The 26,990-nt window shown below is 45.8% G+C and overlaps 1 protein-coding gene across 1 annotated transcript in view; it reads left to right on the forward strand.

Annotated features, from left to right (window-relative positions):
• The first annotated feature begins 4,769 nt into the window (after positions 1 to 4,769).
• The window catches only part of BMP6 (bone morphogenetic protein 6), a 151,668-nt gene continuing 129,447 nt past the window's right edge, over positions 4,770 to 26,990 (forward strand). The window contains exon 1 of the mRNA XM_032424715.1: positions 4,770 to 5,403. Coding sequence (XP_032280606.1) covers positions 4,770 to 5,403 — 634 coding nt within the window. The remainder of the gene's footprint in view (positions 5,404 to 26,990) is intronic.

Genomic DNA, 26,990 nt, shown 5'->3' on the forward strand with positions numbered 1-26,990 from the left:
CAGGGACAGTAGAACTAGTCATGGAAATGTCTTAAGCATTGTTTTGCTCAGTAAAAAAAAGAGTTTAAGACTTAGTCTGCACATGTCCATTATCCAATGAAACATTTAAAAACCACTTAATCATTTGGATGTTTCTGAAGACTCTGTCGCTTAATATTATGTAGACAGCCTAAATCTTAGGACAATAAAGATCTGAGCTTGGCCAAAAAGTTTGAAGCACACACAAGTAACAGATTTGCCATTTGGGTTACAGTGTGGAAAAAAAAATCTCTGGAAACAGATTTATGTATTAGTTTTTCACTTTGCCACCAGATGTCCTTCACGAGTAGGAAAATATGATGGCTCGAATGATATTTTGAAGTGTGAATGCCCAGCATTTTTGAATAGTTGACAGAGAAAGGAAAGTGTGAGTGCATGTAACTGCTAGCACAGACGTTTGGATGAGACACGTATTTTGAAGACTACCCTGCAGGTGTAGCTTTCAGAAGCGGTATTTAACTCTCAAATTTTCATCTCTCACACTCTGCAAACATTTACTCACCATATTTCCTTTTCACTCAACTCCAAATCGATATTTTTGAAATCAGATCATTTTATTCTATTTAGAAATTAATGTTAGGAAATAATCAAATCCTTACACAAACATGAGAGATTAAAATGTAGTGTTTTAAGTGGAGTTTCCCAAGGATACAGAGTGACTGGACCTCAGGCTTTTTGACACAAGAGCAATGTGGGTTATGACACGTTCATTCTAGAAGCAGCCTACTTGCATCTGCAAGACAGTTGAAAGGGGACAATGTGTGATTTAGGACAAAATCAAAGACGGCAATTGCAGTTTATTGCTAACAATGTAATCCAAAGGGAAGTGTGGAATATAGAATATTTAAATTTAAAAATTTATTTTAAAATATTTAAAAAATAGAAGTCATCTGGCCATGTGTATTTTAAATGTATAACAGAAATCCTCATAAAAGAAACAAGAACTGCTGTTTTAAAGAATTTGTTGTGTGAATTACCCTGTGCATTAATAACACCTGGGTATGGGCTTCTCGCCCTCTCCCCAGCGTCACTGAAGTCAGGGGATAAACCTATGCTTGATGGTGAGGGGTTCCTCATTCCTTCATTAAATGGGCGGGAGTGGGATAGGCAACCTATTTCCAGAAAACTGAAGGCCATCTGCATGAGATGTCAGCCAAGCAACCAGATGTTTGATGTGGATTGGCTCCCACATCCGGCTTCTTGACCGAATTCCTCCTCTTTCCACCCAGATGTTTTGGAGACACACACAGAGAACTTAATGAGGGTTGTTCCCGCACAGAGGAAGGGGCGGTGATATTTTGGTGTCCTGTAGGGGGCGAAGTTACCTCTGATTTTCTCCAGTCGGTTCACATATTTCCAGCGGACTCCAAAGCCAAACCTGCTCCTCTCCGTCACCCCATCCCTCCAGAATCACATCTGGACTTTGTCCAGCTCTCTGAGACTTCTCAGGGGGTGCTGGGGAGGGTTCAAAGAAGCGGGGAGTGGGGGAGGTGGTGGGTTAGAGGTTCTTAGTCACCCAGAATTCCAGCTGTCTTGGAAAAAACAGTGGTCCCAATTTTGAGGTTATAGAAATGTTAGAACTGCATCTCTTTATCCCCCTTTGCCCCAATATCCAAACCAAGGGGGTTTCCTAGTATTTTCCAGCAAACATGTGCACCTGTTGGGAGTGGTGGGGACACGAGGACAGCACACCTTCTTTTGTGGCCCTCAGTTGAATGTCCCTTATGATCACTGTCATGTTCCATTTCACATATTTTCCCTCTGGCTCTTACGAGACTTGTGTGCTCTTGCGTCCATCATCTGGGGGCACCCTCAGCACCTCCTTTCTCCAGCACTATTCCTCCCCAGGAACTGGGGGCCCTCACGGCTATTGCTCAGATGTTTGATAAAGAATCATTAAGTGCCATTTTTGACCCATGTCACAAGGTCCATCTACTTTTAACCAAGTGTTTAAGAAAAGGGGAAGATGGTATGTGTGTACACCTGTTTGTGTTCTCTGTTAGATCCTATGTGCATAGACAATAAGTGCATATCTAATAGATGGGTCACAACCTATTTTTGTGTTTTCAATGGCACAGCCCTACATAAGTGCCCTTGTCTATACTCAGGGGTTTTACAGTTTTCCAGTGCGTTCCCTGTGCCCTCAAAGGTTGGAACTGCTTTTACTCTGCTTCTGTCTCACTAGAGGTCTTAAGACGAAGGTGTGCTACGTTTTCGAAGGGAGAAGGATCTTGGCAGGAAGCCTACATATACTTGCTGAGATTTCAGATCTTTTGATCAGGGCTCTTGGCTGCTGTGATTTTTATGCACTGCAGTGATTTTTATGCCCAAACAAGTCCCATAGAGAAGAAAGAAGTGATGGGGGCTTTTGAATTCTAAGGATCCTGGCGTGCCAGACCAAGTAGTGATACGTCTTCTTTTCACGAGAAAAGAATCCCCGCTAAAGACCAGTCTTCAGTTTTGTTGAAGCTGTGTTGCCTGAGGTCAATGGCTTTGGACCTTTGTAGAACTAAAGACTTCACTTGTAGAATTAAATTTGAATTAAGAAATTACATTTGTAGAATTAAAGACTAAAGGATCACTGTGTCTGGGCCAAGAGAGAACCAGAGAGCAGTCCAGTGGGTTGGGGGGAGGTGAAGACCCTTCCCCCATGAAAAACAGATTCTTTGAAATAAGACAGAAACGCTTATCAGATTTCGATAATCAGAAACCCCATGATCTCATAAGTCCACGAATCCCACAGTTTATATCTATTTGGTCTGGCTCAGAAATGCCTTGGACTATGTGAACTGAGACGATCAGTGAAGTTTTTGTTTCCTAGTCCGTACATTTTTCACCAAGTAAAAGATCCTAGTGTTTTAAGTGAATTTGTTTGTAGGATCTGTAGGTTACCAGGCATTCTTGGATAGTGTGAGAGCAGGTGGATTTGCATCCTGAAAGGCCGATGGTGGTGGTGGTGTCTGGGTAGAAGGGTCCCTCTCTGTGATTGAGCAGTGTGCCTGTCATGGAACCTGTGTCTTTTTGATCTTGATCTTGTCGAATGCTCCTGGCAACCTGACTTTTTAGCACCTGTGTCTATTACCCTGAATGGGAACATGCCAAGCCCCTACCTGGGCTGGAATTTTCTATACCACCTCTCCTCAAGTTTTATCTATCTAGCATCATGAAAGCTCTATTGTATTTCAATACATTAAAATGAAAAGTTAATAGAAAAACTGGAGAAGCACTGAAATATTTCCAAGAAAAGTAGAGGGTGGCTTTTCTCTGATATTACCTAATTACCCCTTTTCTTTAAGGTGCTAGCTTAAGAAGCCAAGGCAAGGCTGAACTGGTCCCAAACCCCCAGGACTCCGGCTCTGGTTTACATTTGGCCCTCTCTGTGGCCCATTTGTGAGCAGCTTCTCGGAGGGTGTGTCCCAACTTCGAGCAGCTGCCTTTGAAAGTCACGTGTCCGCTGAACGCCTATGTTACATCCATAAGAGACACTAAGTAATAAAAACTATGCCTGTCCTTCCTCTGTGAATACAGGTGGCATTGATTTAACAGCTGATTTTGCTTTTATTTAGTTAAATCGTCAATTCAGGCCTTTTACGTGATTGTAAAAGAGACAGGTTTACATTAGGGTATTGATCGTCCTTACTAGCGATGACCTCTTCGCCTTTGCTACCTCGCGCCGACTTTGGGTGCCTCCAAGAATTCTCGGTACTTGAAACCTACGCGCGGCCGAGGCAACGCCTCCCTGGAGAGGGAGGGTGAAAGAAGGGGGCGGGCCTATTTAAATACAGGCGAGACGCGCCTCTTCATTGGCTGCCAGCCTGTCTGTTACCCAGGAGGGCAGGGACTCTCGGGGGCTGGAGTGCGGTACCTGAGCGAGACGCGCACCAGAAAGCCCACGTTGGCCGCTGCGGGGAGCGCAGCGCGGAGAGGCGGGAGACTGCGAATTCCCGCGCCGTCGCCGCGGTCACTGCTCCGCGCGCGGGTCCTGTTCCCTCCGGTCCCCTCTGCGAGCGGCGTTTGCGGGGCAGCCGGGAGAGCTCTAAACGGAAAGCAAGATCCTTGCCGCCTCCGCTTGGGGGGTCGAGCGGCGCGCCGAGATTCTGAGGGGGAGCGACAGTGCCCGAGGGCGGAGGGCGCGGAGTTTGTGAGCGGGAAGGAAGTTAAGCCTCGCGGAGAAGACTGGCATCTCGGGACGCCGTGTCGCCACAGCCTGGGCCCCACCGCGGAGTAAACTTCGCGGCGGCGGTGCGAGCCAAGGAGAGGCGTGCGCGGGGATGATGCCGGGCATCTCCCCCAGCTGGTGAGCCTCCCCGCCGCCCCGGCTCCCACTCAGCCGCCCGGGAGGGCGCGGGACAGCGCACGTGCGCGGGCAGCGAGGCCCGAGAGTGACCGCGCCGTGACCCGCCCAGGGGCGAGGGCGCCGGCTGCAGCGCAGCCGGGACTCGGACGCACCTGGCCTGGACCTTGCGCCTCTAGAGCCCTGCGCCAGAGTCTGGGGCTCCCCTCCAAGTGGTTCTCCGGGTGATCTCCCCCTTCGCCTCCGCTCCAGCCTGGGCAACTGGGGGCGCCCCAGAGGACGATGAGAGATAAGGACTGAGGGCCAGGAAGGGGAAGCGAGCCCGCCGAGAGGTGGCGGGGGCTGCTCACGCCAAGGGCCACAGCGGCCGCGCTCCGGCCTCGCTCCGCCGCTCCACGCCTCGCGGGGCCCGCGGGGCCAGCCCGGCCGGGCGGGGATGCTGGGGCGGAGGGCGCAGTGGCTGTGCTGGTGGTGGGGGCTGCTGTGCAGTTGCTGCGGGCCCCCGCCGCTGCGGCCGCCCCTGCCCGCCGCCGCCGCTGCTGCCGGCGGGGGGGCGCTGCTGGGGGACGGCGGGAGCCCGGGCCACGCGGAGCAGCCGCCGCCGCCGCCGCAGTCCTCCTCCTCTGGCTTCCTCTACCGGCGGCTCAAGACGCACGAGAAGCGCGAGATGCAGAAGGAGATCCTCTCGGTGCTGGGGCTCCCGCATCGGCCCCGGCCCCTGCACGGCCTCCAGCAGCCGCAGCCCGCTGCGCTCCCGCAGCAGCAGCCTCGCGGGGAGCCCCCTCCCGGGCGGCTAAAATCTGCGCCCCTCTTCATGCTGGATCTGTACAACGCCCTGGCCGCCGCCGACGACGAGGACTGGGCGTCGGATGAGGAGAGGCGGCAGCACGGGCCCCGCGGAGCGGTCGGCTCGTCCCAGCCCCGGCAGCCGCCCCCCGGCGCGGCGCCCCCGGTCAACAGCAAGAGCCTCCTGGCCGCGGGACCCGGCGGTGGCGCGTCCCCACTGACCAGCGCGCAGGACAGTGCCTTCCTCAACGACGCGGACATGGTCATGAGCTTTGTGAACCTGGGTAAGGATCTGGGGTAGCGTAACGACGGATACACTCTCCCCTTAACGGTCTCCCGGGCCCGGGGAGGGAGGCGAGAGGGTGGAGGAGCCCCTGGCACGCGGGGCCCGGCTGGCGCGGCGGGGACGCGAGGGCCCGCGGGCTGCGCTCCCGCCACCTGCGCCGCGGTGGGCTGCACGTGCGCTTCCCCGCGCGGCGGGCCGGGCTGCGCGCTGGGGCTGCGGGAGGCGGCGGGCGGGCTGGGGCGCGCCGGGACGTGGGGCTCTCGGACTCTCGGACTGCGGCGTCCGAGCGTACTCCGCGCTTTTTCCAATAATGCCGGGACCAGGTTAACTCGACTTTAGCAGAAAAGTCCCGCCCGAGTGTAGCCAGCAGGGAAGGAGAAGGCTCTTCAACACTCCTTCCCCTCATTTCTTTTGCACCCTTAAAGCTCTGAGTGCCAGTTTCTCCACCGGGACTTTCAGGGAATCTGATAACAACGGAGAACTTTGGAAACTTGACGTGATTATGTTAAGTGGTATCCACGGAGTTGGGGGAGGAGGGTTGCAGAGGAAGGTGCCAAAAGGACCTCGGAAGGCATGCCAGACGGGGTTCGCGCGGGTTTGGGACCGGATCCCCAGCCCAATTGGGGTAACCCATCCGGGATCCTAGTTCACATGCCTTTGGCGGGTGCCCCCAAAGGCTGAACTTCTGATCACTGCTGCCCCGAGCCGCACGGGCAGAGAAAGGGTGCGGGTTAGGGGCCGGGGTTGGGCGCTGAGCTGGTCTGAACTGGTTGCCAGGCAACAGAATGGAAATTCAAGGGCGGCTAAATCGGGCTCCGCCACAAATGTTCTGTGGCAAACCCGGACGGAGTCACATAGCCTTCCCTCCCGCCCCCCCCCCCACCGGAGTTTTCTCATCTGTAAATGAGAACGGTGTAAGGAAGACTTTTTTTTTCAGGATCAGTGCCTCTGATTTGTGCTACTCTTCATTCATAAACTGACTCAGCTTAGCGTAGACAAAGGGTTGCAGGGGACAAGTTCTCCGCGGGGAGAAATGGGGGCGCCGTAGCCACGCCAGGGGTGGGTCTCCGCGGACTTCCTCCCGTGTGAGACGCGTGGCCCTGCCCAGGCCCCAAAGTGGGTTACCAGACACTTGTCAAAGCCACGTCAAAGGTGTCTGCATTGGACATTATTTACTTGAATGATTACCATGTAAAATAGTTCAGCGAGTTCTTTACAACTGTATCTATGAGATGATTCTCTGCTGGGCTTTGGGGGAAGGAAGGAGTGGGGGCCCAAGAGGGAGGTCCGACTGGCATCCAACTGGTGCAGAAATCCTCCTGGGAAATTCATGAAACAGAATCTCACAGGGAGTGGAGGCTCAAGGCCTGCCAATCTTGCTGCTTGCAGGGCCAGGAGTTCTGATTGGATAAGAATTTTCACCATTTATTGCAACCAAATCCAAGGTTGAGGCACCTCCAGGAAATATTCTAAGGACTCTCATTGCCATCAATAAAGTTTGCAGGGGAGGGGTAGCGGGGAGGGCCAGCGCTCTTCCTCATTCTAACTTCCGTGCTGCTTCTCGCTTAGTAGAATTCCACCTCTTGCCACCCCCCTCCCCTGTTTCCCCGACAGCCTTGGGGAGATGTTTCCTTGCCTCTTGGGGTGGTCCCAACCTGGACAAAGTGGAGGATGAATGGCACTTCCGGCTCTTTCACGGAGAATCATTTACGGTCTCCGGGGAACTGTGCCTGGGCTTAGATGGCGGGCGGTTCTAACCTTGGCTGTCCATTAGCATCACCTGCGGACACTTAAAGAACTAAGGGATGCTGGGGCTGCTTCCCAGAGCAGTTAAGTCAGAGTCTTTGAGGGTGGGCTCTGGCATCTTTTTTTTTTAAGGGTCTTTGGTTTTTCTAATATGCCACCATGGTCAAGAAACACTGACATGATCCTGATGTCTGAAGGAAATCAGATCATTCCAGTGAGAGATTAAGAGCAATGCTTCTTTATGTTAGTGGCTCTGGAATGTTGCTGCACATTAGAATCACCCAGGGGCTTTAAAAAACCCAGATGCTGAGGTGGTACCTCGTATCAATGAAATCAGAATGTGTGCGGTGGAAGCCAGGTGTCCGTAGTTTTAAATTAAGATTCTTCATGTGAATCCAGTGTTTGGGAACCACTGCCTGAAGTGATATTTGAAATTGTTAGAGTTGGCTTCAGGCTAGGTTTGTAAAGGATGGTGACATTTACTGTGTTTAGTGACCTCTAAATTCTCCTCGTTCCTTGCTTGTCTGACCTTTCTTGGTCTACAGGTACACATTGGTTCTGAGTCACACTGCTTGAAGCTGGTTGTCAACTAATCCTGCTAAGGGGATGATTTAACTTACATTTCTCATAAGGGAAACTTCAAGGTCCAAAAAACACCACCGAAAAATTTCCAAGAGAATTCAACAGGAGTGTCCTCTCGGGCCTGGGACAGGCTGATGTGGAACTGGAAGAGATTCCTGGGTAGGAAACTCTGCCCCAGGCCCCACCTGTCATAGCATGGGGCTTTCTGACTGTGAGTTGTCACTGTCTGTAGGTCCAGCCCTAGACTCCACGGGGGCAGTTAGGGGGAAACCTCCAGGTAAGTAGAATCCAAGTCACAAGCCATGCCACCTGCTAGTCCAGCAATTCTATTTAATCTTAATCCATTTAGCAGTAGGAAAGAGGATTTCAGAACGAGAGGCTAAAATGTGATAAAATCTGATTATCATAGCTCTGAGCTTAAGGACAGTTCATTTGAAGAAAGTAATTGCTTAGCAATGTGGATTCTCTAAGGATGTTGGAGAATTCTGCCGATTTCCACATCCATGGCATGTTAGCAGCTGCATTACCTGACTCATTAAAGAACCTGCAGAAAGATACATGTTTTCAAGTACTTTTACACCTAGTGAGTTAGATAAATAAACTGAAAGTATAAGAGAAAGTGATACATAGTTGTAAACCTCTCCCCCCCCCCCCCATGAATAACATGAAATACATCTGAAACAGGCTGAGCCTTCTCAGCTGGAGTGGCTATTAGGAAGTATGAATCAACAGAATTAGGTTTCTCCCACATATCCCAAATGCTGGTTATTGAACCAGCTCACTACTGTTGATGTTGACTATTTGAAACTCTCTCTGGGCGAATAGGTTGGAGATGTGTAACCTCCTTAGCACTGACGGGCTGGTGCGCAGGGTGCCTGGCAGAGCGGCTGCATTCAATCAGGCCCCCAGATGCCATTTTATTCTTGTTTTCTAATGCTAAAAATGTCTTGGCAGTCTAATAAGCAGGACTGCCAATTTGGTGACCTTGGAGAAGTATCCTGAAATATCCTTTAGGTCTTAAAATTCACCTTTTTAGAAAAGCCTTCTCTAACCCCTCTATATCAAAGAGTACTCCCCCCCACCACCACTTCTTTACCGTCACAGAATGCTGCTTATTCCCTTGGTTGCACTTATCACAAAGTGTGTGTGTGTGTGTGTGTGTATAATTTTTTTTTCTTTAAAATTTGCTTATTCACATGTCACTCCTCTGGGTGGCAGCCTCAAAAGGCAACCAGGCCTTTATCCACCATTGAAACCTAAGTCTTAATATCATGCTGAGCACATGGAAGGTGCTTAATAAAGACTGAATTAATGAAAAAGACCTATCCTTCATTTAAAATTCATATTTCACTGATCTGGAAGATCTGATCACTTAGAAATGGCACACCTGATTTCTGTTAAGTCAAAGATATTTAAAGTAAAGACCTTTAGGACATGGACGTTAATGGTATCCGATGTATATCATAATGCTTTATTAATATACCTGTTTTTTTATTAGTTACCCATATGTATATTTCTAATGTGCATCACATTTGAGAGTAGTGCAAAATTTTTCTTTAAATCTCTGCATTTCAGACTTCATTTATTTTGAATTAATGAGGTGTTGATCTCTAGATGCTAGGGTAAAAAGGAAATAAAACTCAAAATATGCTCAGAAAAGGGAATCAGTATGTATTAGTACAAGTAACAAGAAACTTATTGTACTAAAAATACTGGCAATCTTCTGAACAAAATTACCCTTGGGAAACATAAATTAGAAGAAAAATGGAATACTCCCTACTTGTATTTGTAACCAGATACACTGTACTGTCTTTTTCTCATAAACATAGGATCAGTGGTACTATTTTTCATGGAGGCTGCCTGTACTTATGAAGATTTTTGTTAGCAGAAAATAAATCCCTGCCTGCAAGCTACTCATAGCAAATACAATTTGGAGAATTTGGTTGCAAGAGTGTGGTTCAAAGGAGCAGTGGATGTTCTAAAGAAATTTCAAATAGTAAATGTGAAATTCAGTGGTATTTCAACAACAAAAAAAAGTTGTACAAAGTGTTCTTAAACTCAGATCAAAGGGCAAGCAGATATCATTGTTTAGACTTCAGATGGTGTTTCCTCTGGTTGTCCTTCTAAGAATGGGTATAAATCCTTTTTAAATGTGCTGAATCATGCTTAGTTCCTCTACTTAAAAGCTTACCTCTGATTACCATGGAGGAAGGATTCCTACTGATAGAAAAAAAAAAAAATCTGTGTCTGGGGGGAGGCGAGCAGGTCAACAACGTTCAGCACTTGAATATTCAACATGTCCTCACTGTTTTCAGAGTTGAGTGACTTTAAATGTTGGATTTCAAAATAATATTTTACTTGAATATGGGGGTGGGTGGCTGCATGCTGGGCATCAAAGGTGGTTAGCAGACTCTCGAAGATGACTTCCCGGTGATCCTGCCTCACTCTCTTTTGAAGGAACGGAGTTAGAAAAGGAACACGAAGAGGGTAAAATTTCTTGGATGATTCACCAGCGTTCTCTAATTTTTCATAACTCTTTCACTCTCTGCCTCCCATCCTGTATTTGAAAATGAATTAGTCCATAGAATGCTTTTTCCTTAATTAATATAAAGCCAGTACAGGTTTCTCTTAATTTTTCTGTTGTGAACCTTGTCCTGCCTTTCCCCTCTCTCCTCTTGTTCGAATTTTAGTCACATCCTATTTGGCGCTTCCAGCAGTGGGAAGGAAAGCAGGCAATAGGGAATTTAATCAGACGATTGTGTTCCTGACAAGAAGCTTCCATAAATACCCAAGTAAAGGGAGTAGAAATCAATATAGAAACTCTCGGAGAGATGAACAATTGAGAGTCCTCATGTATGCAAACAGCTGTTACACATTAACCTTTCTGTCCCCACCCTCCTTGTGGCCATGGCCCAACCCAGCCAGGTGCCAGGCAACATGGCTGCCTTGGCCACAGGGTGTCACCCAGGGCCTGGCGTGGGGTACGGCTGCCGACTTGTGTTCCTCACAAAAAAGCTGATGCCTCCTTTCTCTGTTTCCATCATGACAGCTCAGCTGCTTTTATTCAAGCGTATTCTCTCCTCTTCTCCTTACTTTCTAACACCATGGTTGGCCGTGCTCCCTTCCAACTCTTGTCCTCTGGAAACTGGTAAGCCAGAAAATAGCTCCAGTCTTACCTGGAAGATAGGAAAGTGGTGACAGTTATATCAAAGAGAAGGAAAACCATTCTCACTGTCATTAAAACTAGACTCACTAAAGAACCAGGGCCATCACCCTTCTGAAATTTTTGAGAGTGCCAGAAATTCTCAGAACTCAGTTGTGCCTGCTCATCTTCCCCTGGAAGCATTAGAAATAAGAAACTGTAGTTCACTGAGGTTGACTGGATGTTTTGCTCAGTTACTAGTGTTTTGATAATACTGTTCTTAGGTGCCTGGGTGGTTCAGTCTGTTAAGCGTCTGACTTCGGCTCAGGTCATGATCCCAGGGTTCTGGGATTGAGCCCCGCATTGGGCTCCCTACTCCTCAGGGAGTGTGCTTCTCTCTCTGCCCCTTGCCCGTTTGTGATCTCTCTCTCAAGTAAATAAAATCTTTAGCAAAAAAAAATTCTGTTCTCTTTTTTTTTCCGCCACTGTAAATATGTAGTATTTCAGTCCTCTATGTGTAAAGTTAGACTCTGGAGCTGGCTGGGGACTATGGCTCCCTTCCATAACATTGTTTTATCTGGGGAAACATGCCCAAGCAACCGACACCCCATTTTAAAGCAGGGCTTTCACTATCATTAACAGAAGTTTGGGATTATTGGCAAATTTGTTATCTATAGATCATAGAATTTAGAGCTTTAAAGGTTTTTGAATATCATCTAGTCACTTATGTTTGTATTAAATTTGTTTGATTTATTCAGGACCATTTCCTCTTCACTGCTGTTTTATCTTAAGGCTGAGGGACAACCACAAAGAGATCCTAATGCACCAGAGGAATAGGGCCGTAGGGCCATTGGTCAGGCAGGAGTGGATAATTAAGGAGAAATTACAAAAGCATGCAAGAGCACTGCCCTGGGCGAGAGGTGGGGAAGCCCAGATCTGGAATTTTGTGGGTTTTTCTCTTCGTGGGTAGCATTCTCTCCTAGGACTCTGCTTTTGGAAAAGAAAAAGCCATGCATATCTATAAATATCCCCTGTTTGGCATGCCAAAGCACTGCAGACCCCAAAGAATTGTTCTCTGCTCTGAAAGTGAGTTGAAAACCAGGTTGCCGTGAGTGGCATTGTTCCACTGATGTCTGCAGGCACTGAGTCTCTTCCTGCCCTTCCCATGTCTATTATTAAAATGATTGGGTCCATAATAGAAATGATATCTAAATGACATCAGGTAATTCCTTGATGGGTCCCCATGGTCTTGTTATCTCTAACCCAGTCCCAGATGACTGGGTAGAAGACTCCCCTTCAAACATTTTTGCAGAATGAGGTTCTGGTTCCGAGTGGGAGAGCCTTCCTGACTTTCAGGTTCCTGGGCATACGCCCTTGATTACTGATCCTGCTGGATAGGTTGGGATTGTCCTAGGCCTGAAATGTCCTTGCTTCATATTGCTGATTTGATGTTCAGATTGTTTTCTCATCATCAGAGAGCTCCGTGGGGGTGGGGTGGGTGAGTGCAGTAGCTTGACTGCAGGCAGAAAACAGTGTCTCCAGAGCAGAGCCAAGCCCCGAGCCTTCTACACACTGAACTTTGATATCCGCCTCGATCCTTATGATGACTCTCCTGCCACTTACCCTTTTCACCTTGTCCAGAATGTGACTTCCAGCCTTAGACATCTGTGTGTGTTGATTGTTGTTCCTGTGTTTACAGTCTTGTTGGTTTCCTGTACATGAACATGGGCTGGCAAAAAAATTCTGATTCGTGTATCAGCAGAGTGTGAACTAACCATATCATCGGCATGAGCTATTTTATGTGCTGATTAGGTTGGGAGATTTATATAAGTGGGCTTGCTTAAATCCCCGAGACCAGTTATTTTCTCCTCCCTCTTTCAAATCTATGAATTACATTTAAATATTCTAAAGATAGAGCTTTGTCAACTACAGAATTAAGGACTAAGAGTTTTACTTGACTTTATTTTTTTCTGGATTTTATTTGAACACTCCCATGTCAGAGTAAGTTAACAGAGAAGCTGTGCATTAAAACAAAAAAATACATTTTTTTTTGAGCAGTTTTAGCAGTGTATAGCATAATTGAATGGAAGGTCCAGAGATTTCCCATATACTCCCTGCCCCCATAACAATAGCCTCAGTTGCTGTCAGCATCCCACACCTGAGTGGTACATTTGTTATACTTGATAAACCTACCTTGATCACCTGAGTTCATTGTTCGCCGTAGGGTTCACTCTTGATGTCCTGTGTTCCCTGGGTTTGGACTGATGTATAAGGGCGTAAATCCATCATTACAGTATCATACAGAGTCCTTTCACTGCCCTAAAACTCTTCTGTGGAGAAGGTGTACATGTAACCAGAAAAACAAATCAATGGAAATATGAAAAGTCCCCAAATAGGCAGAGTTTGTGGGGAGAAAAATAAAATGCCTTTGTTGAATAATGTTTTGTTTCTGTGGTCTTACCACATTGGTATATAAATAAGTAATTTCGATGGACTCTGAAGACCTGATTTTGTGCTTCTGTGTGTTGACCCCAAATCCATTAGAAATCCCTCCCCCACCCTTTTTTTTTTTTTTTTTTTTTTAAGTCTGGGAGTTTAAAAATCTTTTTTCCTCCACATACTTTCATTGAGGTGTCTGTCACCATAGTACCTAGACAATCCCTTAGGCAGAGATATGAGCGATTAAATTTCTCCCTGGCTTGTGCCCTGTTTGATCCATGCTCTGCAGGATTTGGGGGAGTCAAATAAGCCTGAAGAATGAACAAGAATTATAGGAATTCTGTGCTGGTTAATTATTGAAATTTGGGGGGTGGTTAGGGGAAGGATGAAGTATTTTTCCTTCCTTTCTGAAAACATATTAGAACTTAGTGTGCTTTTGGATTGAGAAACTCACAAAAATGTTTTACTGGCCCTAGAGGCAGGTCAGGGGACCTTAAAAGATTTCCTCAGGAGAAACTGTTCAGACCAGATTAACACTAAATTAATAGAGACTCTATAAATCCAGAGGTCCTTGTAAAGTGATATATAGATTAGGCTTATTTGCTTTGAACTGTTTTCTATGAGATAGGGCTACACAGATTAATGGTAAATAAGAAAAGAGAACTCTGAAAGATTGTTATTGAACAAATAATGACTCATTTGAGGTGTTTTTGGAACTTGTGGGTCTTTTTTTTTATAAGCATTTTACAGGTGAGACGCTTCATAAATTCTCCTCAACTCTCCTCCTGCAACTCTCCATTTTAGTGGGGTATTTTCTCACTGAATACTAGCTAAGCCCCCCTGCTCCCCATAATGAAACCTCTCAAAAAGAGGGGAGATCTTGGGACCATGGCGGTATCAATGGGCTTGAGAAATTTAGCTTTAGTAACCTCTGACTTAGGATGTGCTGTGGTTTAAGTGCCCCACTGGTAGGATAGAAGCTTCTCAAGCCCTAAGGGAAATGATACCACAGGGTAGGACTAAGACTCAGGGTAGGCAGTGGTGAAGAGGACATAGGTGCTTTAAAGACCTTTGGAGAGTTGCATTTCTCCCAGGGGGCCATGGAACAGGCCTTTGCATTCTTATGGGGTCTGTGTAGGGTGGAATCCCCTAACACCAGCTTTGGGAACTGCTCCCACAAATCCAGCACCTTGGTTATTTCATTTCCTTAATTGAGGGTGTTTGACGCCTCTTGTTACATGTGCACATTTGCGTCCTCATTATAAGATGTGGACTCCAGCATAGCTTCAGGGATGTAGGTCGTCCCCAGTGGAGGTTGGTTTCCCTCTTTCTCTTTTGCTTTTCCCTTTTCTTCCCATTAGTAAATTTAGCAACTCCATTGCATTTATTTCCTCTTTCTTATCTGTTCTTTTCTCACAGTGTTGGTGCCTTTGGTTAGTCATTGACCTAACAGCAGATTGTATGCCATCTCCACGGTGTCTGGTGGTTTTATACCACCAAAATGACTCATTGGCCCCTAGAATGGATGAGTTGCTGGTTTTCTTGATGGTGCTGGAAAGTGCTTATGGCCAATTCAATATAGAATTGAGGAAAGAGTGCATGATCAAGATTTAGGAAGCTTGAATTTATGCTCTAGTCTTAGGGCTATCCCTTTTTATGATATCTTGGTCAAGCCACTGAAGTGAATTTCTTGGTCTCTTTCCTTGTAAACGATCTTTCCTTTTTTGTAAAATGTGAGCACATTGGCCAGATCAGCATTTTCCAAATAGTGTTTCATGGAACACTACTTTTCCAAAATATTCTGCAGAAGATGATCATGGAGAATATCATTTATATCCTCCTGCCCTCTGAAACTTACAAGTCAATCAGCATATTAAAGCTCTGACAAGCCCAGCAGTGAAGAAGTCTGCTGATTTGCTTTAGGAGAGCTTTCTTTGTATTTACTTTTGCTCTGTAACTGCTTTTTATGTCCACCTTAGGCGCCTCTGCCCCCAGATCCACTCCTGATCCTTCCCCTGGTCATCTTTGCGGAGCGGGGTTGGGACTCCAGGCAGCTGCATTTCTAGCTGCTACTTGCTCTTCTGTGACTCCAGCTCGCTCTGGATGAGCTGCTGTATTCCACCTGCCGCTGGTGGCCCCGGGGGCTCTCCCTCCTGAGGGTAGAAGTGGCTTCTTGCTGACAGTCCATGGGTTGTCTCACCATAACCCGTTTGGCTGCTTGGCTCTGTCCCAGCTATCTACACCACCAGTTCCCTGCATTAAATTCCCTCCATTGTGGGTGCCTGGGTGGCTCAGATGGTTAAGCGTCTGCCTTCGGCTCAGGTGATCCCAGGGTCCTGGGATTGAGTCCCGCATCGGGCTCCCTGCTCAGCGGGGAGCCTGCTTCTCCCTCTGCCTCTCTCTCTCTCTCTGTCTCTTATGAATAAATAAATAAAATCTTTAAAAAAATAAATAAATTCCCTCCGTTGTAAACACTGGCAGGGATTCCGCTTTCCCTGCTTGGACTCTTGATTGCTATCACCTCTTTTTTGTTGTTGTTCTTGTTACCATTCTTCATTCTTTTTTTTTTTTTTTTTATTATGTTATGTGAATCACCATACATTGCTATAACCTCTTAATTCAGTGGCACGAAGATAAACTCTGAACTAGAGAGTATCAGAATCCAATGCTGGGAGTGTTCCCTGTTGTGTTTCTCTGACTGATTCTTTATTTTCTGAAACAGCTTTCTTGAGATATAATTGACAGAACAAGCTGCTTATTTCAAGTGAACAATTTCATGAGCGTCGACATAGACCTGTACCTATGAAACCATCCCCACAGTCAAGATAGTGAACACAGGGGCGCCTGGGTAGCTCAGTCATTAAGTGTCTGCCTTCGGCTCAGGTCATGATCCCAGGGTCCTGGGATCGAGCCCCGCATCGGGCGGGCTCCCTGCTCCGCGGGAAGCCTGCTTCTCCCTCTCCCATTCCCCCTGCTTGTATTCCCTCTCTCACTGTGTCTCTCTCTGTCAAATAAATAAATGAAATCTTAAAAAAAAAAAAAAAAAAGATAGTGAACATATATCCTGAGCTATTCTTTTAGACAATTACCTATGCCAGGGAATGCAATAATCCTAATGCATAGGAACTTCAGTGAAAACTCCCCATTTTTCATGGATGATGTTGCTTTTCATGCATTCATCTTACAAGCCTTGAACATCCTTAAGAAAGGAATTTGCTGAAGATGTTTGTGAATGGTTATCTTGGAACCGAGAACTGTGGAGTCAAGCCTTCCTGGGGTCAAGCTTGCTCTCTGCAGCTGTGATTGGCTTTTATCCTATATCTCACCTCCCATATTTATTTTCGGAGATAATAGTAAAAATAGGTAAGTTCTCTTTCTTAATTTTGAGATTGAGCATGTAGGGGTACTTTTGGGTTGTTTGTGATCCTATTGACATCTTGTTTCTAAATACTCAAGTTTAAAAGATCTGATCCTTCTGGAAAACATCACAAAGATGCTTTCCTGTGTTTCTGTTTTAAATTCTGGCAATTTAGGTAGGGCACAAGTCCAAGAAATTTACGAAAGTAGACTCCAATTTACCTACAACTCTTCCCCCATGCTCATCCTTCTCCAAATGTTCTGTAAGCTTAAGTAGAAACTGCATTTTTTTTTTTTTTTTGCAAGAAAACATAAGTATTGTATTTCTTTATAGCCTTTGCCTGGAAGAATGACCGATGTCACTTATTATCCTATTATCTGAAGGCAAAAACAGACTTTTATAGCTGCAAACTCATAGATAGTAAGATAGGGGAGAATTTGGAGAAAGTTACTGGGAGTTGTATTGATGTTCCTAATAGCGCTGGTCACATAATGGAACAGCTTCACGAAGTTACCTGACCATGTCCTAACTCCAGACCAGGGGAAGCTACTCTTGTCTTTCCACCCACTTTCTCCTTTCCCTTTGACTTCTGTCCCCATCACTCTGCTGTCCCAGGTCTTCATCTTGCTCTCCACAAGACTTTGTCACTTTGAGACCTTTTTTTTTCTTCCTCTGAAAGGACTGTACAGCCAAAAGGTGAAAAAATTCTCTCCTTTCTGTAATGCTGCTTGCTCCCTTCTTGGTTCTTTTTCTATCCTGTAGACTGCTGCTTTATTTGGGGACATTTCATGAAAAGCAGCAAAAGATTGAGAAGAGTTGGCATGTGGCACGAGAGCTACACACGGGGCTGAGATAGCCACGGGGTTTGAGGGGGCCGGGGGCACACCCAGGCCCGGAACTCAGGAGGTGACATGTGGCCACAGGGCACGATGGCAGGCAGGTGCCGGGCTTAAAGGTGCCCCGCCACAGAGACGTGGCGGCCTGGCGGTTGGCGGGCCATGGTGATGGGGAGCCCAGCAGCTGGTGTAGTCAGAAGGCCAGAAGTCAGCCACGGGGAGGTCTGTCCATGCTGAGCACCCGTGCGTGTATTCGGAGTGCGGTCCAGGCACGATGTGGCTCCAGAACTGTGTGAGGTCGCGCTTCTCAAGCTGTCTTTGTGCAAGAACCAGTTTTGATTTTGTTTTGTTTTTAATTTCTGTGGACGTATACTTTTGTAAAATCCACCAAAGATGAGTTATTAGAAAAGCAAAATGAAACAAAACAGCCCCAATCCATAGAAAACCAAGCCTCAATCTTTAGTTATTAGATTCCACTGGTATGAAATAATCAAGTTGTCAAACTGAACAGCCTCCACTTCTGTACTTGTTGCGGGCTGGTGACAGTTGGTGGGTCAGCACAGACTTAGCAAGTTTTTTTGTTTCTTCTTTTTTTTTTTTTTAGATTTTATTTATTTGAGAGAGTGCAGTTGCACAAACAGGGGAGCAGCAGGGTCCCCGCTGAGCAGGAAGCCCCATGTGGGGCTTGATCCCAGGACCCTGGGATCATGATCTGAGCCAAAGGCAGACGCTTAACCGACTGAGCCACCCAGGCGCCCAGACCTAGCCTGTTTCTAGGGAGCAGCTTCTTGGACCAACCTGCTGACTTGGGGCATTTGGTGAGGGAATCTACAAGGGTCTGCGAACCAGGGAGCTAGGCACCCCGGTGCCGCCCTAATCTCCGCCCTCTTCCCACATCCAGCCAATCGCCAGGCTCGCTGTTTCTGCTTCAGCGACCTCTCAGTCCCACGGGGTTTCTCCACTCCTTCCCCAAGTTCCCTGCGCCAGGTCACTGGGATGTTGGCCTAGACTTCTGTGCTAACTTACTGTGGCTAACCCACCCTTGCATCTCCGCCGGCTGGTCCTTCGGTAGCTCGTCTTTCTGTTCTCCCTCTTCCCTCCTGTTCCCTGGATCCTCACGGCGGACTGAATGAAGCCCCAGTGCCACTCTGATTCCCACCCCGTCGTCCAGCTTTACCTCCCGCGCTCATCTCTGTGTGCTGTCCTTCAGCTAACCAACTGCTGAGCGATTTCCTCCTCCCACTCCTGGCCTTTTTCTCCGGATTTTTAACGTTTATGTTGTACAGCTGCCCATTTCCACATTCTCAATTCTGTCCTTCAAACCCCGGTTCGAATGCCATCTCCTCATGGTAGCCTTTCGGACATCGGCTGACCCACATGCTATGCATGACTCTTTGGAAGAATGTTCGGAGCTTTGCCTTAGTGCCGAGCGCCACAGAGCAGCTTGCTAAGGTCAGATATGTGTTTGCAGATGAACTCCGTGTGGCTCTTAGGAAGGATTTGGGAACCTTGGATTCCATTGTTGGCTCAGATTTGGGCAAATCACCTTCAGCACCAACCTCTCTGATTCTTTGTCGGGTAATATTTTATTTATCTTGACACCTCCCACCCCAAAGTACCTAAGGTGGTGCCTTAACCTTCGTTGATCCTGAGTAAGTGCTCACTGGGAGAATGAAGGTCAGTTTGTCCAAAATAAAATTGATGTATGCATGTCTTCTTTCTTTCTCTCATCACTAATAACATCAAACCTTTGAGTGAGAGAATTTTAAACTGTGAAACGCTGTGCAGATAGGAGAAACACTCTTTAACTTTTCTATTCACAAAAGTGGTTCTAAAAAGGGACCTTACCTTGCCTTCTCCTTTCAGGGTTTATGTTCTGTGACTTTCTGGATGGTTTAGAAGAAGAAAAAAGGCTTCAGAAAGGAGAAGTATTCTTTTCCCTCTATCTGGTGTCATTATGACTTTAATAAGTATTAATAGGAGTCAGAAAGAATTGCTGCTAAGTCTAAATTTAAATTTTCTGGTTGTGCCATGCAGAAAGCTTGCACGCAAGGAGGCACGATTCCCGCAGGTGCCGATGCAAAATACTTATCTTGTCAGCCTATACTTTAGGCTCGATGGCTCGGCTTACATCGCGAAGGTGTTAGACATTCTGTTTACGTAAGGGCTGAGGGGGTGACATAATGTCTATTGAAGCAAACTCACTTAGCTCCCCAGGAGGCAACAGGGAGCATTTAAAACCCAAAGACCGATCAAAGCCATGGGCAGGTTTGAGATACCCCTGCCCAGGAGCAGAGAGGTCTGGCCGGGGGAGGGTGGTCTCTTGGTTGGTTGCCTGAACAGTCGTGCATTATTGCCTCACTGTATTTCCAGAACATTGGTGAAATGAATCAGGCAGAATTCAACTCTGAGCAGCCGATCCAGAGAGACTGCCTAAGTGGGCACAAGTATGTCCAAATAGGTTGGAAAAAATGTCAAATTAGAGTCAGCACATACGAGATGTGATGTTTCTCTTTTTTATAGACTGTTATAAAAGTTGTTTAAAATTAAACAGCTCTTCAGTACTTAAATTATGTGTAATGAGACAGGTAGGTCCTGGAACAGAAAACATTTTTTCCCCCCTCATCCCACTTAAAATTTGCTCTCCCTACCAGAGTATGCAAGACATAAACACTTTCATTTCCAGGATATATATTAGCCTTAGGATGAGAAGAGATTAGCCCGAGGGGGAGAGAGAGAGTTGATACAGGTCATAAAAGTAGTAGATCCAGTTCTCCAGGTTTTATCTGATGAACTGCAAGTGTGTAGCCAAGAGGAATATGAAATAACTTCAGGTTCCTATTTGTAAGTGATGAGCTTGTGTATTTTATAATTTTAAGATATGTATCAATGTAGAGGAAGGTATTATGCAGTATATACTCCCTTTACCTGACTCCCACCCAATTAGACAGTTTTTATTTTTTTCTCAGCTTTATTGAAGTAGTATTGACAAATAGAGATTGTATATATTTAAGGCGTGCATCATGGTGACTTGACATAAGTAACTGTGAAATAAGAAAACGTGAAATCAAGCTAATCAACATATCCATCATGGTCTATAGTGACCATTTTCTGTGTGTGTGTGTGGAGGGGGGAATGGGGGTGAGAACACTTGAGATCTACCCTTCTAGCACATTTTAAGTATACAGCACAGTATTAACTATAGTCACCATGCTGTCCATTAATCTCTAGAACTCACCATGCATAACAAACTGTACCCTTTGACCAACACCGTCCCATTTCCCTGCCCACTCCCCCCTCCGCCCCCAGCCCCTGCAACCACCACTCTACTCTTGGCTTGAGTTTGACTATTTAATTTATTTTTTTAATTTAAACTCAATTAGCCAACTTATAGTAAGTGCATCATTAGTCTCAGGTGTAGTGTTCAATAAATTATCAGTTGCTTATAACACCCAGTACTTATCACCCAATTACCCTATCCCCCCCCACCCACCTGAGTCTGACTATTTTAGATTCTATATATGAGTGGTTTTGTACAGTATTTGTCTTTCTGTGTCTGACTTCCCTTACTTAGCATAATGTCCTCCAGGTTCATCTATGGTGTGCCAGGATTTCCTTTTTTAAGGCTGAATAATACCCTATTGCCTACTCCACATTCCTTTTACCATTCATCTGTCCACGGATACTTAGATTGTTTCCATATCTTGACTGTTTTTTTTTGGCTCTGTTTAGGAATAAGTAATAGTGTGTAATGTTGCATTATTCAGGACTTGTTAAGGTATCTTGGCTCTTGTAATATCTGTCCTCTCTCTCACTTTTTTCCCATTTGACCAACTCTTGTTGGAGTCGCAATTCATCTTGTGTTTGTAGTACATCATCTAACTTGTGCTCTCTCGGTGTGGGATGACATGAGACACTCTTCTCTGAAGCAAATGGTCATCCCTTTGACTTTTTTTCCCACCTGTGTTTTCAGGACAGTAGAAATGCTAGCTCATTCTCATGCACTTGATCTGTCTCATTGGGTGTTATATTTTCATGACTCTTCTGGTGCTTGGGGCCTGGCTCATAGGAAGCCAAACTCAGAATTGAAACTTCTCCTGAAGTGCCACCTTGCATCACTAAAACCACAGAGACAACTGGGATAGCCCTGTTAACACTACAAAAATAAAAGATGTCACCAGAACATTTCGCTGGCATGAGGGATTTATTTCCACGATTCTCTAAGGTCAACTACGATACGTGCTTTTTCCTACCGGGCAGCAAGCATGTTTTACCAAACTCTTACCTAAGTGCTTTTCATTTACAGTTCCACAATGAATTCTTGGCCGCCTCCATGTTGATTTCAGCAAATATTTTGATTTGCTTCTACACCTTTTTGAGGAAGCAAATTCCAAGTTGCCGTTCATCTTTTAATTTTTGCCAACATTTTGCGAAAATGTTTGAACAGAAAAATTGAAAGATTTTACAGTGACTATATATCCCCCCCAAAGAATGCAAAAAATATCTACTTATAAAAGGATCCCATATAGCACATGAAGGCAAAAGTATATAGGTTCTATTGTCCTATCCTTTTAAATTCTGGAAGATACAGTGACAGTGTGCCTCTGAACAAATGGAAGCTGAGGCACTGGGTAACCTACTCTGATGAAAGAGTTCCTTAAACCCAGGGAGTGTCTTCAGTGTAGAAGTGACAGATTTAGTTTGGTTGTCCGGTATGTTCATGGAGCTCTTTCAAGGCACCATGCTAATCACTGACTCTACTCCAAACAGAATATGGTGGTGTCTAGGATAGAGCTAAAAGCAGAATATTATGGGTGTACCAAGGAGGATGTGATTAATTTATGGGGGGACATGACATTCAGGCTGAGTGTAGAAAGAAGAGTTGGCTTTCTGCTGGTGGATGTGGAAGGCACGGGGTTTCCTGCCTGAGGAAGCTATGAGGGGAATGGTGGTGGGTCATTAGGTGTAGTGAGGTCTGAGGTGCTGGATCCGAGGGCAAGTGGGCCTGGAAGTGGTATGGGACTCAGCGGGGGGAGGAGGTTGAAAAAGTAGGCTTAGACCAGACCCTGAGGAATATTGAAGCAATTCTGAGGAGTTCGGGCTTTATTTTGTAGGCAGTGAGGAGCTATTTACAAATTTTCAGTAAGGCTGTGGAGTGACTGATGTGTGCTTAGGAAGATATTTCTGGTAGCAGTGTGGAAGAGGCTGGAAATGGGGAGACCAGCTAGGACATTTTTGCAGTTGTCTGGATAGAACCCCCCCCCCCATTTAATCTATATCTGCAGCATCTGAGGGGCTTTTTGAAATTTTAAAAGTATTTTGCATTTTTTCCTTCCTTCAGTTAAGTTTAGAATGTTTAATAAAGAAGGGAAATTAGGTGACAAATTCATGAATAGCACCTAAGAGTTTATAACTTGTGGAAAAAGTGCTACTTCCAGTAACTAAAATCTGAAATGTGGTGATTTAAATAGACATTTAAATAGACTTAACCTGGTCTTCCTGGAACTCTTTCCCTCATTTCTTCTTACAATTAAAAACAGCAGTTTGTGAGCTTAGAATTGTGGTCAAGCTGCAGAGAATGTTTCCATTTTTGAAACTAATTGGCTCAAGAGGAGACTGGGGAGTAATGAACTAAGCATTGTTCGGCTGCTCAGCCCAACTGGACTGACCAGATTGAAATTCAGCTTGATTTCCCACCTGGTTTGTCTCCATTCTGTTGGCCAACCCCCACCCCCACCCCACCCCCACCTGTAACAGAGAGCGTGAAAGAGAGGTGTCTTCTTCTGGGGCTGGGAATTAGCCAGTGTCAATTCAAGTAGGTGACATGCTCTTCTTCTTTCTACTTCCCTAATTCATCACATGAGGACCTACTCCTAAGAATTTGTATTCACAGTGCCCAGTTCACAAAACGTCATTACCTCCGTACACAAAACCCAGGACAGCCATGTGTAGGAGAGATGGGTAAGAGATGTGACCACGGCCAGTGTTGGTGTTTGTGGTAGGTGGGATTCTGTCCCCCATAGCATTTGCCCCTTGGTGTTAGCCTATGGATGTGTTGTTACCTTACATGGCAGAAGGGAATAAAGATTCCTGAATAGCTGACCTTCAACTGGGAGATTGTCCTGGATGATTAGTCACAGGGGCCCTTAAAAACCGAAGACGAAGGCAGCAGAGGCAGAGAGATGTAGTGGAAGAAGCAGATTCAGAGTGCGGGGGGAGGGGGGAGGAGACTCATCCCACCGTTGCTGGCTTTGAAGATGGAGGAAGGAGCCTCAGGCCAAGGGCTGCAGTGGCCTGGGCCCTCAGCTGACAGCCAGCAAGGAAATGGGGACACCAGTTCTACGACCGCAAGGAACTGAATTCTGCCAACTCGAATGAGCAAAGAAACAGATTCTCCCCTAGAGCTTCCAGCAAGGAAAGCACTTTTGCGGACACTTTGGTTTGAGCCCAGTGAGACCCATGTCGGACTTGTGACCTATGGAACTGTGGTGGTTTTAAGCTGCTAAGTTTGTGGTAATTTGTTAAGGCAACAATAAAAAATGAATATGGTGTTATTTGTGTAGAGGGCTTTGATACCATTCTTGTTCCCTTGGAAATCCCTTCCGTTGGTGATCGGATGGTGGTCTTCTGGAGGGGTCGTACCAATGGTCGCTGGAGGCACATGGCCTGCATTTGTGATGTGGGCTTTATCCCTTAGTGGGGCAGCATTAGGTTGGTGCCTTCTCTGTGCTCCGGTATTGTCACCTGTAAAAACAGGGCATAATAATTGCATTTAGTTCTTAGGGTGGTCGTGAGGATTCATTGAGATGCTACATGTAACAAGCTTAGCACACTGCTTGGTACGTTTTAAGTGCTCAGTTATAAGCTATTGGATTAGTTTGCAATAAGGGACCATTACAAAAAAAAATCTTTATGTTCTTTGCCTGTCATACAACTTAACACATCCTCTTATGTTAAGGGTAGGAAACCATTAAAAACAAAAAACAACCCTGGGAAACTTCAGGCAGTAAATATTCTTCTGGAATGAGCATATACATGATGTACTCTCTGGAACTTGAAATAATGTTTGAGAGAAATTTATAAAGCTAAAGCACTATGCCAGTGCACTTAAAATAAAGCCGGACATTTGCGGGGCTATACCAATTATGGGGACCACAGATACCCTGTGAATTAGCTTAGTGCCTACAGCCAGCTTCTGAGTGGGTGGAGATGTTTGCCATTATTAAGCCTACCCAAGCCGAGTGATTGAGATCCCTGTCGATGTCCGAATAATCAGCATGTACTGAGGAACGTTCCAGTTCTGTAGGCCTATAATTTTGAAATTCCGCAGTCTCATAATTTCCATAGTCTTATAATTTTCTTGCACCCAGTGATGGTCCTAGTCCCTAGGATTTCAAGTATGCTACTGTGTTATCATGATGTCCTAAGGCTGGTATCCAGAGGATGAGCCTGTTGATGTAGGGATTTCCCACTTTTTTTTCATTGAGCCAAATCAGGAGTCCTACTAAAAATAGGAAAAATCTCTAGTATCACCACTTTGAATTCCCACATAGATGCCACTGGTTTTCTGTCCTTCGGTGTAACAAGAGCTTATAACTTTCCTGTAGATACTCATTGCCTACTGTGTGTTTCACGTACCAGAGGCAACCACAGATGAAGCACTGTACCTCCACTGGGGAGCGGTGGGCATAGGGGTGTCATGTTATTGATATGCTTTTCAGAGCATGAAGCTGTGCTTAGGTCAGATTGCCAATACCAGGGAAATTCAGGGGTTTTTTTCCGCCCCCTGACTTGTGTTTTCTGAATATAGAAGTATTATAAATGATCATGTTTTCATATTCTTTGGCCACTAGGAAACTCAGAACTACTTCTATTTATTTTATGGTATTTATTTTCCTATATAAATCTCATTGTCTTGCCATTTTCCCCTTTTATTCCTATTTCCATAGCTGCTTAATGTTTATTCTGTAAAATTGTTTTTCTGTAAATTGTCTCAGGTCTCTTTTTAAGAACTAGGGAGGAACAAATTACTGCTCAAAATCAATAATGAATTGTCCTGGAAACCATTGCCTCTTGTCATGGGAGACCGTAGGTCCCACACCTATTCTGTGGCCATGCTTTTGGGACTCCTCTCTAAAGAAATGGCCGACACCCTGTTATGTCACTATGAGTGCAAGGCTGGAGTCTTCTGCCAAGCGGTTATGTGTCACACACTGTCCTCAGGTCAGATGGGACAATGGGACATTGCCTGGTTGATTAACTCTGAAGGCAGGTTTGACTTGATATTAAACTTTAAGTGTGACAGGTGGATAATGGGCATCAGGATCATTTGAGGAACTTACTTAAAATGCACAATCCTGGGCTTCCCTCCTAGAGGTTTTGATTTACTGTGTCTGCTGTGGGACCAAGGAATCTGCATATTACGAAGCATCCTAACTTGTTTTTAGTCAAGTGGTTCATGGGCCAGACTTGGAGCAGCAGTGCCTCACAGGGTGGGGCGGATTTAAAGAGACAAGGGGCGGTGCACTAGCAGAAGGAAAAGCACAAGTCATGGTAGTGGGCCAGGATGGGTGGTAGACCGGGAGGCGGACGTGTGGATACCATGTATGTTGAGGGCATTTTTCCTACCGTCCGTGCCACCTGTATATCCATCCCCGTAAACACCGGAGTCCCAGTTGCGTGGTAGCTGCTTTGCCACGTGCCAAGGATTCTAAAACAGAGAGGCCACGTTCTTCCAGCAGTAGCAGGTTGCTGAGAAGGGAGAGGCCGATGCGTAGACACACAGGACTTCTGGAGTGTAGCCGGTATTCTGACAGAAACATACTTGGCGTATATCAATTAGGGAACGTTAAGGGTAGGATGAGGAAGCAGAGGGATTCTGAAACAAAGTTGTGCAGATATTTTCCTTGGAAGTTTTTGACATTGTACAAGGCGGTGATTTAGCTTGAGATTCCCCACAGTGACTTTTGCAATAACATTTAATTTTTATTGGGTGGTTTGCTTGTGTTCTATCTGCCTTTTTGCTGCTTAACTAAGTGAACTGTATAAATATGGGGACTAGGCGTGTCTTGAGATTTTTCCAGGTGGTTCTGGAACTTGAAATTAAAAAAAAAATCTCTTCCTTTTGAAGAGAGAGAAAACGCAGTGCGGGAGGGGTAGGGAGAGGGAGAGAGAATCTCCAGCAGACTCCACACTGAGCATGGAGCCCAACGCAGGGCTTGGTCCCACGACCAGGAGACCATGACCTGAGCTGAAACCAAGAGTCCGGTGCTTAACCAACTGAGCCACCCTGGGGCCCCTATTCTCTATTTATTAAAAACAAAATGAACATTCTTTATTGGAAAGAGAAACTTAATAAATAGTAAGCTTTTCAATAAACTGGCTGCTATTTATTTTCTTGTAAATCTGGTTTCTGTGGTCATCAAACAAGTTGAGGTTAAATGTCAGGTAACCTCCTTACTCAACTCCTGTCCCCAGTTCTG

This window comes from Phoca vitulina, unplaced genomic scaffold, assembly GCF_004348235.1.
Source record: "Phoca vitulina isolate PV1807 unplaced genomic scaffold, GSC_HSeal_1.0 scaffold31, whole genome shotgun sequence".
NCBI classification, from domain to species: Eukaryota; Metazoa; Chordata; class Mammalia; order Carnivora; family Phocidae; genus Phoca; species Phoca vitulina.